Source organism: Populus alba, chromosome 4, assembly GCF_005239225.2.
Source record: "Populus alba chromosome 4, ASM523922v2, whole genome shotgun sequence".
NCBI lineage: Eukaryota > Viridiplantae > Streptophyta > Magnoliopsida > Malpighiales > Salicaceae > Populus > Populus alba.
The window spans coordinates 369,532-385,176 of NC_133287.1; the positions used below are offsets into that span (position 1 = coordinate 369,532).

The following is a 15,645-nucleotide window of genomic DNA, read 5'->3' on the forward strand; positions in this document are numbered from 1 at the left end:
AGTCTTATACATACTTAAGATTATAGCATGAAAATAAATATAGATAATAATAGAAGAGTATATATTGAAAAACCCTCACTGCCCTTGTAAACCTGCACCCAAAACATACCCTGCCGTTTGGTGCCCAAAGAATAACAGCTAAAAGTAGTTTTTTAGTGCCTAGATTTTTAGAAAAAAGCTATTTTGATCCTTATGTTTAATATTGTTTTATAAATATATCCTCATCAGGAAGGTTTTTGGGTCTTGAAAAACCATGGAGTGCCTTATCATTCCTAATATTCGACGCAGCAAATATGCTTAACAAATATTTAACGGGCCAAATTAATTAGACAGAAATCCGTTCTATAGTTGATGAATAATTCTCACTTAAACAATGTAACTAAACATGTTCCAGCTTTGTAGGTGGTTAAGTTAACCTGACAATAATAAACTCTAGCTAGGTCTTATGTTAAATCAAATTGGAGTTGTTATGTTAAACTCGATTTACCTTACAGGTTAAGTGCTATCTAATCATTATCATAAAGCTTTAATTTGAATTACTGTTTTATAACTAACATGGTGTGTAATACTTGTCATAGTAATTGTTTTTTTAAATTGTTTTTTTTAATAATATATAAATAAATATATTTATTAATTATATTTTTATTAAAAAATAATTAAAAATATTTTATAACCTCAATTAAAATCATTCTTAATTAAACACATTAAATTATTTTTTCTTCAACTTCAATTTATTAAACTCAACTAAAAGCACTTTTTATAAAACAACTTTTTTTAAACCACAACCACAACAGCTACCGCATACACTCAAACAAACACTGCCTGTGTATCGAGGCACAACACGCGAAAATATTTCAAAGAGAGGAAAAAAAAAGGGAGCATGTTAGACACTTGTCAGTCCATCATTGGGTACTAGAGTTCAAAGTTGTGTGCAATCTAATCTGAAGAATCCCATTGATGGGGTGAAGCACTCCTGTCTTTCTGCGATCCCTCCTTTTTAAGGAAACCCCTCTTTGCAGATTCATTCTTATAATTATATAAAAAAGATCCTTTCTTCTCTCTTTTTTGGCGCGATAGCGGAAAATGAGAGTTGGTAGCAGGAGTGATTTAGGAGGGGGAGAGAGAGGGAGTCTGATTGAGGTCTCGCCGGCAAATAATAATCGGCCGGCCATGGGAGAGGAGAGGGAGGGAGAAGAAGAGCTGTTGGTGCCACCGCTGAATTTTGCGATGGTGGATAATGGAATATTTAGGTCGGGTTTCCCTGATTCTGCTAATTTCAGCTTCTTGCAATCCCTAGGTCTACGTTCCGTTCTGTAAGCATCCACCACCTTCATCTACTTTACTATTTTATTTTAAATGGCTTTAATCTTCTTCATCATCATCATCTTCTTCTTTATAAAGATATTTGTGCCCAGAACCATATCCAGCAGCAAATTATGAGTTCTTGAAGGATAATGGAATTCGGCTTTTTCAGTTTGGGATTGAAATGTGCAAGGTACTTTCCTATTTTTTCTTTTTAAGAAAAAGTATTTGCTTTTCTTAAAATTTTTTAAAAATTTTTTTTCAAATGTTTGGTTGATTAATCATAATGAGTGAAAGTTTGCAAATTTAGAGGGTGTTTGGGAGTGTGATAGCTGTTGCTTTTCAAATAGCTTTTTATGCCAATAATGTTTTTTTATTTTTTAAAATTATTTTTGATATCAGTACATCAAAACGATCCAGAAAGTACAAACCGTTTAGCAAAAAAAAAAAAAAAAAAGTTTGAATTTTTTCGAAAAGCAGGTCACACCTCAATCCCAAAACGGCCTCTAAGTGTATCAGGATAGCCCGGCTATGAAATTTTTGAATAATAATAATAAAAATTTCACCAGGAAGAAACTTCTTTATTGTGCAATTGACGAGGTTTGAAACAATATTGGCCTTTTGGTCTTAGAGTTGAGAATTGTAGGATTATATTCTTTGCATTTGAAACAATATTCTTCCCTCCAAGTTGATGGCAATTGATAATGCGGAGTGGACAGGAACCTTTTGCAAACATTCCAGAGGAAACAATCCGTGAAGCATTGAAAGTAATCCTTGGTATCTTGAAAGCTTCCAACTTTTTAGACTTGTCGTTCGCAGTTGCTTGTTTTACAATATGCTCATGATCGTCTTTTTCCCATGCCAGATGTAAGGAATCACCCTGTCTTGATTCATTGCAAGCGAGGAAAGGTAGCTTGTTTATATTACTTTGCTCTGCTTTCTTAGAAAAAAGTATGTGCTTGTGCTGATAGTTGGATCTTTGGTCTATGTCCAGCATCGTACTGGATGTCTTGTGGGATGTTTGAGAAAGTTGCAAAGATGGTGCTTGTCATCTATATTTGATGAATACCAGAGATACGCAGCAGCCAAAGCTAGAGTGTCAGATCAGAGGTTCATGGAGTTGTTTGACATTTCAAGCTTTAAGAATTTACCATTGTCCTTTTCCTCAACCAGATCTTCTGCAAACAGATAAAAGAGAATGTATAAACCTAGCGAGGATAAAAGTGTCTGTACGAGATTGACGAGTGCAGAAACTGATTCAAGTTCAATGGTATAGGAAGCTAGAGGATATCAGTATTCCTAGTGTTCTGTTTCTTCCTCCCCCCATCTTATTGTGCTGTGCTGTACTGGATGCAAATGTCTAAGGAAATTGAACCTGAAATCCAGTATCTTTACATGGTTCTCACTGTCCTAAGCAAATTAGTACAAGCTTCAAATCCAGTATCTTTTGAGAATTTTTAATTTTTATTGTTGTGCATGTTAAAAAATAAAAAATATTTTGAAAAAAGTTTTCCAAGTTTAAATTTGAATCAAAGGCATCCAGTTCCAGTTATGCTGCTGATTCCTTGTATCCGAAAGACGCAACATCGGCAGAACTATATTAGAAGACAATTTGAATCAATATTTTCAAAAGCCAAAAGCCAAAAGGAATTTTAACCATATCCTCAAATATGATTACCTCCGATCTGTTCAAATGATCGAAAAAGATTATTTTTAATCACGAAAAGAATCAATTCAATAATAAAAAAAAACAATTCATTGTAAAATGAAAGTGAAAGAAAATGTGGACGAGCAACAATCGAATCGTCAATCAAAGAATGACGACTGAAACGATATCTCGGCCATTACATTTGTTCTACCTCTGTTCTTTCGAGCGAAAGAGACACTGAATCCGTCTCTCATCCCATTGACAGAACTGAGGCTTTGATGCTAAAGATCTTCACTTTAAGCAAAAGGAACACGACCCCTTGAAGCATAGACCAGAAAACTCAAGTTTTGATGCGTAAAAACGTTGCTCTAAACAAAAACAAAGAAAACAGAGCCCCTTGTAAGGATCAGGGAATAAAAAAGGTTGTTTTGATGTTAAAGATCATCGCTTCAAATTCAAAAAACAACAAACTATTAAAACACAGGCAGAAATTTTTTTGAAGCGACACCGCTAGTTTCTAGGGTCTGCGGTGTGGTTTTCAGGAGGTCACAGAGGTTTTTATAAAGGAATGATAAAACCCTAGAAGCCTTTTTTACTATTACCATATCACCCTTTGAAATTCTCATATTGACGTATCTGTGCTACAACGTGTTTATCTCCCGCTAGACTAGATCCTCTGGGCCATGCATGATGTGATGAATATCCAATTGGGTTCCTAGCCCAAAAGTCGGATTTTTCTCTTCTAAAGGGTCGTCAGATCAAACGGCTGACAATGACTTCACAACGGAGTCCATATTAGATTATTGGACCCAATAAACTGATCCCTACTATCATCTTCTAGGGTTTTCTTTGAAGGTCCCCAAAACCCCATCTAATCCTACTCTGAACTGAACTCCAGCTCATCGTTTCTCAAAACCCCTCTCAAACTCAGCTCTTTTGAGCCTTTTCAAGCTGTAAAGGCATCGACTTTAAGTTTTTCAATAACTGTAAGTACTCTTTTCTCTATGCCCCTTTATAATCAGAGCTCAAAGATTGCGACTTTCAATGTTATTTTGATTGAATTTAAGCTCAAGTAAGTAATTTTCCAATTGGGTTCTTGAGATTTTGTGAGTTAGGAAAGGTATAATTATATGGGGAAATCTGGAGGTAAGAAAAAGAAGGGAATTGGTGCTGGTGCAAACCAAGCATTAAGTGGCGAAAATAATGGTAATTCAAATTCAAAAGCTATCCCAAATGCTAATGGGGGTATTGGTTTAGACTCTTCAATATTTTTTAAAAGAGCCCATGAGCTTAAAGAAGAAGGGAACAAGAGGTTTCAGAACAAGGACTATGCAGGTGCTCTTGAACAATATGACAATGCCCTTCGCTTAACTCCCAAAACACACCCTGATCGTGCTGTGTTTCATAGCAATAGGGCTGCTTGTTTGATGCAAATGAAACCTATTGATTATGATACTGTTATTGCTGAGTGTACCATGGCACTTCAAGTGCAGCCTCAGTTTGTAAGGGCTCTTCTTAGGAGGGCTCGTGCATTTGAGGCCATAGGGAAGTATGAAATGGCTATGCAGGATGTTCAGGTTTTGTTAGGGGCTGATCCGAATCACCGTGATGCTTTGGATATTACTCGGAGATTGAGGACTGCGTTGGGTCCTCGCCAAGAGGCTCAGCAGGACCTCCAGAGTCGTCCATCCCCCGCTGCCTTAGGGGCATCTGCAGTGCGTGGTGCCCCAATTGGTGGTCTTGGGGCTTGTTTACCAGCCCGGCCAGTTTCGAAGAAGGCAGCTGCACCACCTGGGGGATCTGTTGTATCTCCTAGTAATAAGATGGAAAAGCCACTGATGGATTCGGGCAGTGAAAATGGTACTGTGACCAAAAACCAGTTACCGAAACTTGTGTTGAAGCCTTTCAGTGATTCTTCAAAAGCTTCTGCTAATCCAGGAAAGGATAGACAGGGAAAGGAGTCCATATCTTCCTCAATGTCGTTGCCTAGACAGGTTTCAGAGGTGGCAGTTCGATTAAGACCATTGAAACTTGTCTATGACCATGACATAAGGCTAGCACAGATGCCAGTTAATTGTACTTTTAAAGGGCTAAGGGAGATGGTGAGCAAGCGTTTTCCATCATCCAAGTCAGTTTTGATCAAATACAAAGATACTGATGGGGATTTGGTGACTATAACATGCACAACTGAACTCAGATTAGCAGAGTCCTCTGTAGACAGCCTTCTGGTAAAGGAGCCTGATGCAGATAAAACTGATTCAGTTGGAATGTTGAGATTGCATGTTGTTGAGGTGAGTCCAGAGCAAGAGCCAACATTACTGGAAGAAGAGGAGGAGGAGGATGAGAAGCCTCTTGAGAGTGAAGAGAACAAGGGGGGTGAAAGTGGGTCGCATTCATCACTTGGTGAATCTGTGTTAGAAGTGGTTGATACTGAAATTGATAAGGCAGAGAAAGAAACTACAAAGGAGCAACCAGGAGCTTCAGAAGATCCAGAAAGCAAGGAAGTAGAGATGGATGATTGGTTGTTTGAGTTTGCTCAACTATTTCGCACCCATGTTGGTATTGACCCAGATGCTCATATTGACTTGCATGAACTTGGGATGGAGCTTTGTTCAGATGCTCTTGAGGAGACAGTAACAAGTGAAGAAGCTCAAAGCCTTTTTGATAAGGCTGCCTCAAAGTTCCAGGAAGTGGCTGCTTTGGCTTTTTTCAATTGGGGAAATGTCCATATGTGTGCAGCAAGAAAACGCATACCCGTAGACGAGTCTGCTGGAAAGGAGGTTGTGTCTGCACAGCTTCAAGCAGCTTATGGCTGGGTAAAGGAGAGTTATTCTTTGGCCAGGGAGAAGTATGAGGAAGCACTCTCGATCAAGCCTGACTTTTATGAGGGCTTGCTGGCATTGGGACAGCAGCAATTTGAAATGGCCAAACTTCATTGGTCATTTGCTCTTGCTAATAAAATAGATCTCTCAAGCTGGGACTCTGTGGAAACTCTTAAACTCTTTGACAGTGCAGAGGAGAAGATGAAAGCAGCAACTGAGATGTGGGAGAAGCTGGAGGAGCAGAAAGCAAATGAGCTAAAAGATCCAAGTGCAAGCAAGAAGGATGAAATGTTGAGAAGAAGAAAGAAACTAGGAAGTAATGTTGAATGCGAGTCCTCTGAAAGTGGTGCTCAGGGTGAGATTACGCCGGAAGAAGCAGCTGAACAAGCAGCAGTGATGAGATCACAGATACATCTTTTCTGGGGTAACATGCTTTTTGAACGATCCCAAGTTGAGTGCAAGTTAGGAATGGATGGTTGGAAGAATAAACTTGATGCTGCAGTTGAGCGCTTTGGGCTTGCTGGAGCATCTGACGCTGACATTTCAATGGTTTTGAAGAACCATTGCTCCAATGGAAATGCAGCGGAAGGAGATGACAATAAGGTTCAGAATTCAAACACTGATAATGTTGATGGGGCAGATAAGAGTGAGTTAAATAAAGTATGATAGAAGTATAGACTGATGCTTCCTTAGTGTGCAATGGCATCCATGAATATCCTCCTTGTGCTCTCATTAATGAAACAGAAAGCCGGGGGAAAGAAGTTCTTTTCTCTCTGCTGGAGGATGAATTCTGGAATTGACTGTTTGGGTCTCAGCATTGAAAAGGAGTGTACTTCAACAGATATTTACAATATTTGCATTGCAAAGTCTTCATGTTAACTTTGGAAGTGATGTTTTTCTGTTTGAATACCAATGAGTTTTCCATAAACAATTTTATGCTCCTAGGATTTTTGACATTAGCGTGGTCAAATAATGAATTCTTGATTTTTATGGAACACAGCCTATACTGGTTGTAGTTGTTGCAGATGGTTGTGCTTTAATTATTGATTCTCTTAGTTTTTTAATTTGTTGATATTCTGGATGTAGCATGTAGGAATTTTTATTTTTTTCTTATGATAGAAATGAAGATTTGGTGTTGAATCAAGTTAAGTTTTCTTCCTCTTTAAAAGGAAAGGATTCCATGTAGTATGTCATGTTAACGTACCCATGAGCATCCAAGCAACCCTTCTGCATATCCTGTTTCTGTGACTGCTGTCCATCCATTAGACTTTGAGGATTTCTATTTTTTTTTTTTTTTTCCCCTTGATAAATAACATGGCTGTACTTTAACTCAGTCGCCAAGGATGAATAATCTGTTCTAAAGTTTTTGAGTTTGCTATGAAACCATGTTCTTCATCTGTGTTGGTGGGTGTTACCAGTTGTCCCTCCTTGAGAGAGTTTGGTTGATGCCACCACTGTAACCAAGCGGCACATTAAAATGGACTGCTGCTAGAAGAACTAAACCAAGAGGTAGTGTGAGAGCTGCTGATGCTTTGCTTACCCCTCTCCAAATCACCACCCACCTTCTATCGTTTTAGTTGAATTGGCGAACAGTTTGTTGAATAATCACATGATTGTGGTCTTGCTGTGGCAAGTGAAACTAGCAGACATTTTTATTTGATTAGATTCGTTCAATGACAGCAACAAGTCACTGTGTTGAATAAATGAATAGTTTGGAGTGATTAGCCATCTGTCGTTTCGAACCTGTAGGCATGACCGTGCAAATGAGTTGGATTTTTTCTTTATTGATGGTTTGACTTTACAACACCTGTATTTTGTTGAAGATATTCAGATTGCATGATACATATTTGATAGCGAAACATATGGCAGAGTCGTCATGAAACATGAGCATTTGCTTGAAATGAAAGGGGGAGGTCAATTCTGTGCATGTTTCTCGCAAACTGTTCCTCGTGGCTGGATTCGTTTAGCCTTGCAACTATCTTTCAATTATTTTTTCGACACTCGGAAGACGGCGTTCTATAGGGTTGTGCGAGAAAGGAGCTTCGATGTGACACAAAACACTCCCGACTCTCTCTGGGGGCTGTTATTCAATTTAAGAGGATGGCGAGTATCTACGCTGTTATTCAATGAAATCAAAGAACTTTGTTGCCATTAAATGACAATAATTGTTGTTATAATAAAAATAATCGGTACTTTTTGTGTTTTTATTCTTGGAATGGTAATGGATATATTACATTGGATTCAAAATCCATGTTTTATAAATATTTCGGGATGAGTTTGAATCGGGTTTTGATTTCGAGTTAAATTGTTATCCTAACATGTAAGAAAAGCATATTAATATAAAAAGTTCATTTAGAATTATTAATGAATTCACGGTGACAGCAGCCACGGTCTTAATAATTTAATATTTGCCAACTCTGTGATCATCAATTCTCATGCCAGCTTCCTCCAAAACAAGAAAGAGAGCAAAAATCTTGAACGAGTTTCGCCATTGTTGCCTACGGGGCTCAAGGTTGAGAGTAAAGACAGCAGAGAAGCAATATTTTAAAGCAGAACAGTACTAGCACATGGTATTCAAGGACAAATTACATGTCAAAGTCTCAAGGAGGATTTTGGAAATGTTCTTGTTTCTACAACATAAAGTCCTGTTGAAACCTTAGCCACCCCACCCCTTACACATGATCACATGAACTACGTACTACATATATAGTCCAGGTTTTCAGCTTATTCAAACACTATTAAGTTCCACGCTAGAGCATTAATATAGATAGATTAAGACTTAATTAATCCCAACACTAGAACCTCAACACTCCTCATCAGCACAAACACAGCAGACAGCACCCACTTCCATTTCTCTAAGCAGTTGCAATTGGACCCATGTTGATTGTGGATTCTACAGCCTTCATAGCTTCAAACCTTGGCTCCTTGGCTTGGAACTTGAGGCCTGCATAGAGCTTCATGTAGTCCTCAAACACAAATTTCGGGTAGATTTGGCTTTCCTTTTCTTCTTTCTCAACCAGTTCTGGTGCTGGGTAGATGACAGCATCCCTTCCCGGGTTGTAGAATGATGCTATGGACATCCTGGTACCATCTGTTTGAGCTAGCACACGGTGCAGCACACTCTTGTATTTCCCATTCGTAATTACCTATATTAACCACACACAAAAATAAGTTAATTAATATTAATTTATTGCTGTAATAGCTCTTACAAAAAGCTAATTAATATTAAAAATTTTCAATTTTTTTTTTAAAAAGCTCTTAAAATACAAAAACAAATAAACTCAAAGACCCGTTCATCCACACGGGAGTAATTAAAATAAATAATAATTTTTTATTTTTTTTCTTCTTGAAACAGAAGAAATCATGTAGACAAACAGACACTGAAAAGTAAACCATGATGCCAGATTTCATTAAAGATGACTTCCCTTGATATTCCTGTTAAAACATAGTCGCCCATATATTGTTCATGATTTGATCAGAACTACATATTCTCACACTTTAAAGCCAAAAATTGAAAGTGACCAAAAAGAATGGAAAGCAGAGGTCAGGATTCAGGGAGGAATAGTTGTACCTCAAGTTGGTCACCTAAGTTGATAACAATGGAGTGTTTCATGGGTGGAACATCGATCCATTGGCCATCCTTGAGCAGCTGGAGGCCACTGACCTTGTCATCTTGGAACAGTAAAATGATGCCCCCAGCATCAGTGTGGGCCCTGAGTCCTTTGATCAGGTCTGGTTTAGGGCATGGAGGGTAGTTGCTGACCTTGGTTCCAAAAGTCGGTCCCTTGGAGCCACAAAAGACTTTTCTCAGGTATCCCTTTTCCAACCCAAGATTCTCACACAGCAAGTCTAAAAGTTGCTCCGCAAGTTCTTCCAATTCCAGTGCAAACTCCTTCATTGTCTTCCTGTTATATTCAGGAAAGCAAGTAAACAGAGAATATTAATGAATAATGATCATCATTCATCAAGATCTAGCCCAGTTCTTTTCCTGGAGCTACCACAGAAAATTGAAATCAGATGTAAATGTAAATGTTGTAACCTGTAATCTTCTCCAAGATCAGGGATTTCAGCCAAGTTGGATTCAGGAAGATGGCGCAAGAAGAAAGTGCTTTCCCAGTCAAGGTCATCGATTTCAGATTGAACAGCCTCAAGACCCTTGCTAGCCACCATCTCCTTAAACCTTTGCTCCATGCATCTCCTGTAGTGCTCTTTTGTGAGTCTCTCCACAGCATCCAAGAGATCATGAGATATCCCGTGGTTCACCAACTTCATTTGCAAGTAGTGAACATCAACAAACACATCAAAGAGATTGTTAGTATGACTAAAACGTACAAGCTGTTTCGAAGATACTTCAAAGAATTACATAGTTGATAAACATTTACAGGTTAAAAAACCTTCAAATACCTCAAAGAAACCCCAGTTCTCACAGGCATCATTGATCACCTTCATGGTTGGCTTCCTCTCTTCACCATTAAGCTTTGACAAGTCAACAACTGGGAAGGTCTCCATTCTAAATTTTCTCTCTGACTATATATCTACCTCTCTGACACCAAGTGTAAGCTCTTTCCACTCTCTGATGTTGTAACTCTCTTATGTGTGAAAGGAGTTGATGGGAAGATGCAATTTATAGACCCTGAAGAGAAGCAAAAAAGGAATAGGCTAAAAAGTTGGGGAGGGTAGCTATAAAAACTTGAAGAAAAGAGAGAGAGGGATCAAGTAAATTAATAAATCCAAATCTCAGGGAAAGTAAAATAAACAGAACCCGTGGAGCATGTATGGAGATCACAGCATGATGGACCCCCACAACTTTTGTCTTGAAGGGTAAGCTTAAGCTGGCTGGCAGGCAGGCTACTGCCATGATTTTATGATATTTTGTGACTTGTGAATTTGTTGTAATCTCTCTGGCTAGTTATGACCTATGCTTTTATGGGGTATGACAGTACCCCACCTCTTTGTGGCTGTACAGTGTACACTTCCTAGTTTACGTTCTTTCCTTCCGGACCTGACCAAGCAATAGTGGCAATTCTTTTTCCCATGCATCCCTATCTGTCTCTTTTCTTGTGTTTCGAGTGGCCACGTCCGTGTCGACTGGCTAGAGAAGGTGTCCACGAAATTGCTTCTTCTTCTTCTTCTTTTCTTCTTCTTCTTATTATTATTATTATTATTATTATTATTGATCGTAATGTTAAGGGAATATATATGTTAATAGAATATTTCACTTTTTTAATAATTGAGTGGATTCACCTTCTTCATAGTTAAGTGAAATCCTAATCCATAATTTATAGGTGTTGCCAGCTAGAAATGAGTTACATATCTACACTGATTGCTAATATGTGTTTGATTCAAACTATAATGGGCTCTATTTTTTATTATTAGTAGTAATATGGTTATCCGGATCAGCTTATACGTTTCTCGATTAATCTTACAACATTTAAATTAACGATCATATAAGTCTCTAGTGCCATTAAATTAGCAATCATAGGGTTCGAACTTGAGACTACAGGAGAAGCAAATCTATTGGTTCCAAACTCTTATAACTGGACCACCTACTAAATAGTTATGATGAGCTATATTTACTCGGCCAACAATACTTGTCTAAAACACGTTTAATAGCGTGGATAAACAGGCTTAGCTTGATTTTTCATAGAGTGGCTTGATGGCCAAAGTGTATGGATGACAAGAAATGACCTGCTTTGTGGAGCTCATGAAAGCATCAAGCTGTGGTTAAATCTTCCTGTAAAGCACTTCCCATTAAAAAGCAAGCAAGATAGCTTAGAGATGAAACTCGAATGATCTTCTATGGGAAAGCTCGGGAATAGGTGGCCATTAATTTGAGGGATCATGAAGGAAGAGTTTTGTGTACCTTTTTCCATTCCAACGTTCGGATTAATGAAGCGGAAGTGCTTGCTATTAGGAAAGCTTGCCAAAGCCTCTTGGCTATGGAAGTTGATTGGATTCTCGAGTGTGATTCATTAATTTACTAGTTAAAAGATTCTTCAGGCCAGTAAGATTGCAAGATGTCTTTATCGTGCCCTAATTTTCTCAACTTAGGAGATGCCAAATGAACTTCTTGATGGAAACTAAAATAAATTTTAATATGATCATTTTGAAATTTTACTAAAATATTCTATATAATAAAATATGTTGTCTTTTTTTTTACTCCTTTATTTTTTTTTTTATTTAATCCATTGATATTTTATTATTTCACTTTTTAGATAGGGTAAGGTAAAGTTAAAGCAATGACTACATGAAAATTCCATTTTTTAAAATTAACCATGTTACTATTTAAATGGGCCAGCCAATTCGTTTTTGACCTGTTCAGATCAAAGAAATCATACCAATTATTTATTTATTTATTTATTTATTTATTAACATTTGTAATGATCAATTAATTTTATCTGGTACATTAATTGAGTTTTTAATCTTTATTTGAAATATTTCATCGCATACAAGCAACAATAACAAGTACTCGTATTTATTTATGCAATTATTAGCTTCTTAGGTGACTCACAAACTAAGCGCAAATTCAAAGACTAGTTGGTATTATATGGGTTAAGGGGTTGTTGTTTCTTTTTTTTTATTCTTCTTGTTATATTTTTTATTTCCTTTCTAATTAGATTTGTGATTTTTTTTTAAATTCAAGTTCTTACTAGCTAGGTCAATTAGGTTGTAATTATTTAAAACAATTTTGTATATTATTGGTATTTGACAATATTTAGAGTTTATTAAATAGAGTTTTTTTAAAATATAATTTAGTTATAATTTTAAAAATTTTAAAATTTTATTTTTTGTATATTACGTAGATTTTTATAAAGGCTTAAAATAAGTTAGGTTCTTTAATATTCCAAGAGGAGCAAAGCATGGTTTGAACAAAAGTGACGGTGAGTTAGTTATTTGGTTGTAATTCTTTAATGTAAAGGGACCAGGTGGGCAGGTACGTACCACCTCAGGGGTGACAGTGAGCAATGGTGACCAGCCTTCGTCAGTGATTAATTATTAAATTAAAATATAACTATATTAATTACCAGAGAGAAGCTATTGGCTTCTTTCTCACAAGAAATCAAAGAAGGAAAGAAAGAAATTACTCTTGTAGTGGGGGGTACAAAAAAAAACTATATATATTATTATAGACACACACCGGTCGGTTTAATCGGCTTTTTCGGTTAACTCTCTCGATGAACACCCCTAATGATCATGACTATTTTGGGAAGAAAGTTTGTAGATGCAAGCAAAGTAACAATTCCATGGATGACTCTCACGGCATTTCCACTGAGAAATTAAGAACAGAGAACACAGGAACACCCACGTAAGTGTGTGTGGATCATCATCAGTCATCTCTTTGAAATTGATCTAATTAAGACCACCTAATTAGACATGAGTAGGAATTGACCATCCAATTAATTGTAGCAAGAGTACTGGAAATCAACAACTTCATTAGTTTATAATCAAACTTTATTATTAGTTTCTCCAACTATGAAAATGACCTAATTTGTTAATATGAAAGGTAACTCTTGACAAAACTACCTTCATGTATCCAATAGTATTCCATTCTATATATTATATATTATCCACATTCCATAAATTTGTTTTTCCTTGAATCTTAGGGTATGTTTGGTGTTGTGGTAGATTTTACAAATATAATTTAAAAATAATGGGTTTTAAAAAAGTATTTTTAGAGATCTAATGATTCAATATCTAATAACATGAAAAATAGTCTGAGAATGAATACCTCGACACGCCTATAGTTACTCCAAGTCAACAATTATGCAATTAGATATTGTTGTTTCTATAAGATTTTCTATTCTTGAGATGAAGTTTTTAACAATATCTACGTTGAAATAAACACGCAAGTCTCCACTAATACATATATAGCTAGTGTCCTCTTACCTAATTGAAGATAAAGGAACAACTCTCGAGCAAGATCGATGCCATACGTACTAAATTAACTTCGTAATGGAAACACAGCACATGATCGATCAGCCATTGATTGGAACAAGATGTGTGGTCACTGCTACTTTAGGTCTCTTGGATGCATTTCCAAGTTCCATGAACATTCCCCTAGCTCATGCATGCATGCCCTAGCTAGCTAGCTTTGTGTTGTTCCTTTGTGGTCTCCGTCGAGCGTCAAAAAGAAAGAAGAAAAAACCTGAGCTCATATATCATCCAGACTATATACATGTAGTTATCCATACTAAGCTTGTCCTACCTCTTAATTTTCTCCTCCTTTTGGAATTTCTTTTTAGTGGGACACTATATATCATCAACAATTTTCACGTAAATGTTTGTGTGGATGACGACAGATCCCCATAAACTTAATTATTGTGTTGTTTTGGCCATGTATGGGTGCACCCTCGGCTTGCTTTGGATACAGAGGAGAGAAGACCAAGACCACATTTCTGGAAAATCTCTTGGTCTCTGTTTGACATGATCAGTCTTTAATTTCTTGTGCGCGCACATGATATGTTCTGTTATTTCAAAGCTGGTGAGGGTACTGTGGTCCATGTTTTAAACCCAGTATTTTATGATCATCATACACTTTCCATTTCTCCTACTCCTTCATTTCCTACCAAGTATGTATAGTCAGAAGTGGGTAGATATAGGATGTAGAATTTCACGTAATATATATCGGCTATGACTGATGGTGAATTTCTGCATTTATATATATATATATATATAAAAAAGCTTGGGTCAAGTGGGTAGATATAGGATGTAGACAATATTATTCAATCTTCAACATTATCTATGTCATGAAACTAATGAAGATGACACGTGAACAGCTAGCAGCCATGCAGAAACATTTATAACCCTATAAAAAGTATATATTATAAAACTGGAGTAGAGTTATCTTTTAAGGATCTAGTTCATTATAACTAACGAACTAACAAATGATTCTCGATTAGACAAATGGATAATTAAATTAAGGTTGAATTCCAATTCCAATTCTTGATCAATATTGGACATTCAATTCTCCCGAAATTAATAGTTATAATATTATTCTTTGCGTGCGTATGAAGCCCTTTACGAAGTCTAAAAGGCTTCCATTTATAAATCATGGTATATGGCATAATTAAGACGATGGCTGCATGATCAGTAAATTATTGTTCTGTGAGCGTTTATGTATTGAGTAGGGATTATATTAATTATTTCCAGTCAAGTTCTACTTATGGGTAGAATATTCAAATAAAAATTAATATATGCTACAATTATCATTAAAAAAAAAAAAGCCCCATTAATTGGTATATATCCATTTTCCAATGATCGATATTGCCGAAATATATAAGTGGATACCGAGTGAAGTTGCACAATCTAGCTCCTACATGGGATCGACATAGATTTTATTGATCACATCATCATTATCATCAAAATGCCATACAAGTTGTGACCAAACCGCAATTCCTTGCTAAAAAGGGAAAAAAACATCAATAATTGAATGACTTATGTTTGTGTCTCTTTGCCTGGTCAAGAATTCAATATGATGATGATGATGATGTTGTTGTTGTAGTTAGGCATGATTGATGAAGCGGCCCGCAATTACCGAAAGTAGAAGAAAGGGGTCCCTTGCGCGATCGATTAACGGTCTAAAATTAGAATATGGGACAAACATGATCAAATCATGGAACCATTTGATTGTAGATCTTTTGATGTAAAATGATACGAAAATGGGACCCTTTCCCAATATAACTCACCAAAATATATCGTTTGTCATTGAACATGTGGTTTTTCTTTTATATCATAATTGAGTATGTTAATTAAAGGATAATCATTTAAAATTTGATTTTTGAAAAGTTAAATGATTGTTTACGGGAAAATAAAATATCTATTATGTATTTGTTCAAAAGATAATTATTTAAAAATCACTTGTAGAAAGTTGAT

At 36.5% G+C, this 15,645-nt stretch overlaps 3 protein-coding genes, 1 long non-coding RNA gene and 1 other non-coding gene across 5 annotated transcripts; 2 read left to right on the forward strand and 3 right to left on the reverse strand.

The window, feature by feature from the left end:
* Window positions 1-853: 853 nt before the first annotated feature.
* LOC118058406 (inositol diphosphatase DSP1) lies at window positions 854-2,767 on the forward strand. Its single transcript, XM_035071113.2, has 5 exons — window positions 854-1,313; window positions 1,402-1,495; window positions 2,022-2,079; window positions 2,168-2,211; window positions 2,297-2,767. Exons 1-5 carry the CDS (start codon window positions 1,084-1,086, stop codon window positions 2,492-2,494), a joined length of 624 nt encoding a protein of 207 aa, XP_034927004.1. The 5' UTR covers window positions 854-1,083; the 3' UTR covers window positions 2,495-2,767.
* Window positions 1,740-3,597, reverse strand: LOC118058407 (uncharacterized). Its single transcript, XR_004689173.2, has 2 exons — window positions 3,162-3,597; window positions 1,740-2,480 (listed from the first exon to the last, which is right to left on the reverse strand). It is a non-coding gene; the product is annotated as an uncharacterized lncRNA (long non-coding RNA).
* On the reverse strand, window positions 3,084-3,212 carry LOC118058431 (small nucleolar RNA snoR111). The gene has a single exon (XR_004689178.1). It is a non-coding gene; the product is annotated as a small nucleolar RNA snoR111 (small nucleolar RNA).
* A 116-nt stretch (window positions 3,598-3,713) lies between the features above and the next one.
* Window positions 3,714-6,796, forward strand: LOC118058405 (protein CLMP1). The gene has a single exon (XM_035071112.2). The coding sequence runs from the start codon at window positions 4,081-4,083 to the stop codon at window positions 6,436-6,438; it is 2,358 nt and encodes a 785-aa protein (XP_034927003.1). The 5' UTR covers window positions 3,714-4,080; the 3' UTR covers window positions 6,439-6,796.
* A 1,518-nt stretch (window positions 6,797-8,314) lies between these two features.
* On the reverse strand, window positions 8,315-10,495 carry LOC118058404 (1-aminocyclopropane-1-carboxylate oxidase). The gene is made up of 4 exons (XM_035071110.2): window positions 10,177-10,495; window positions 9,812-10,038; window positions 9,344-9,677; window positions 8,315-8,918 (listed from the first exon to the last, which is right to left on the reverse strand). The coding sequence occupies exons 1-4, from the start codon at window positions 10,279-10,281 to the stop codon at window positions 8,628-8,630; spliced, it is 957 nt and encodes a 318-aa protein (XP_034927001.1). The 5' UTR covers window positions 10,282-10,495; the 3' UTR covers window positions 8,315-8,627.
* Between the last annotated feature and the right edge of the window lie 5,150 nt (window positions 10,496-15,645).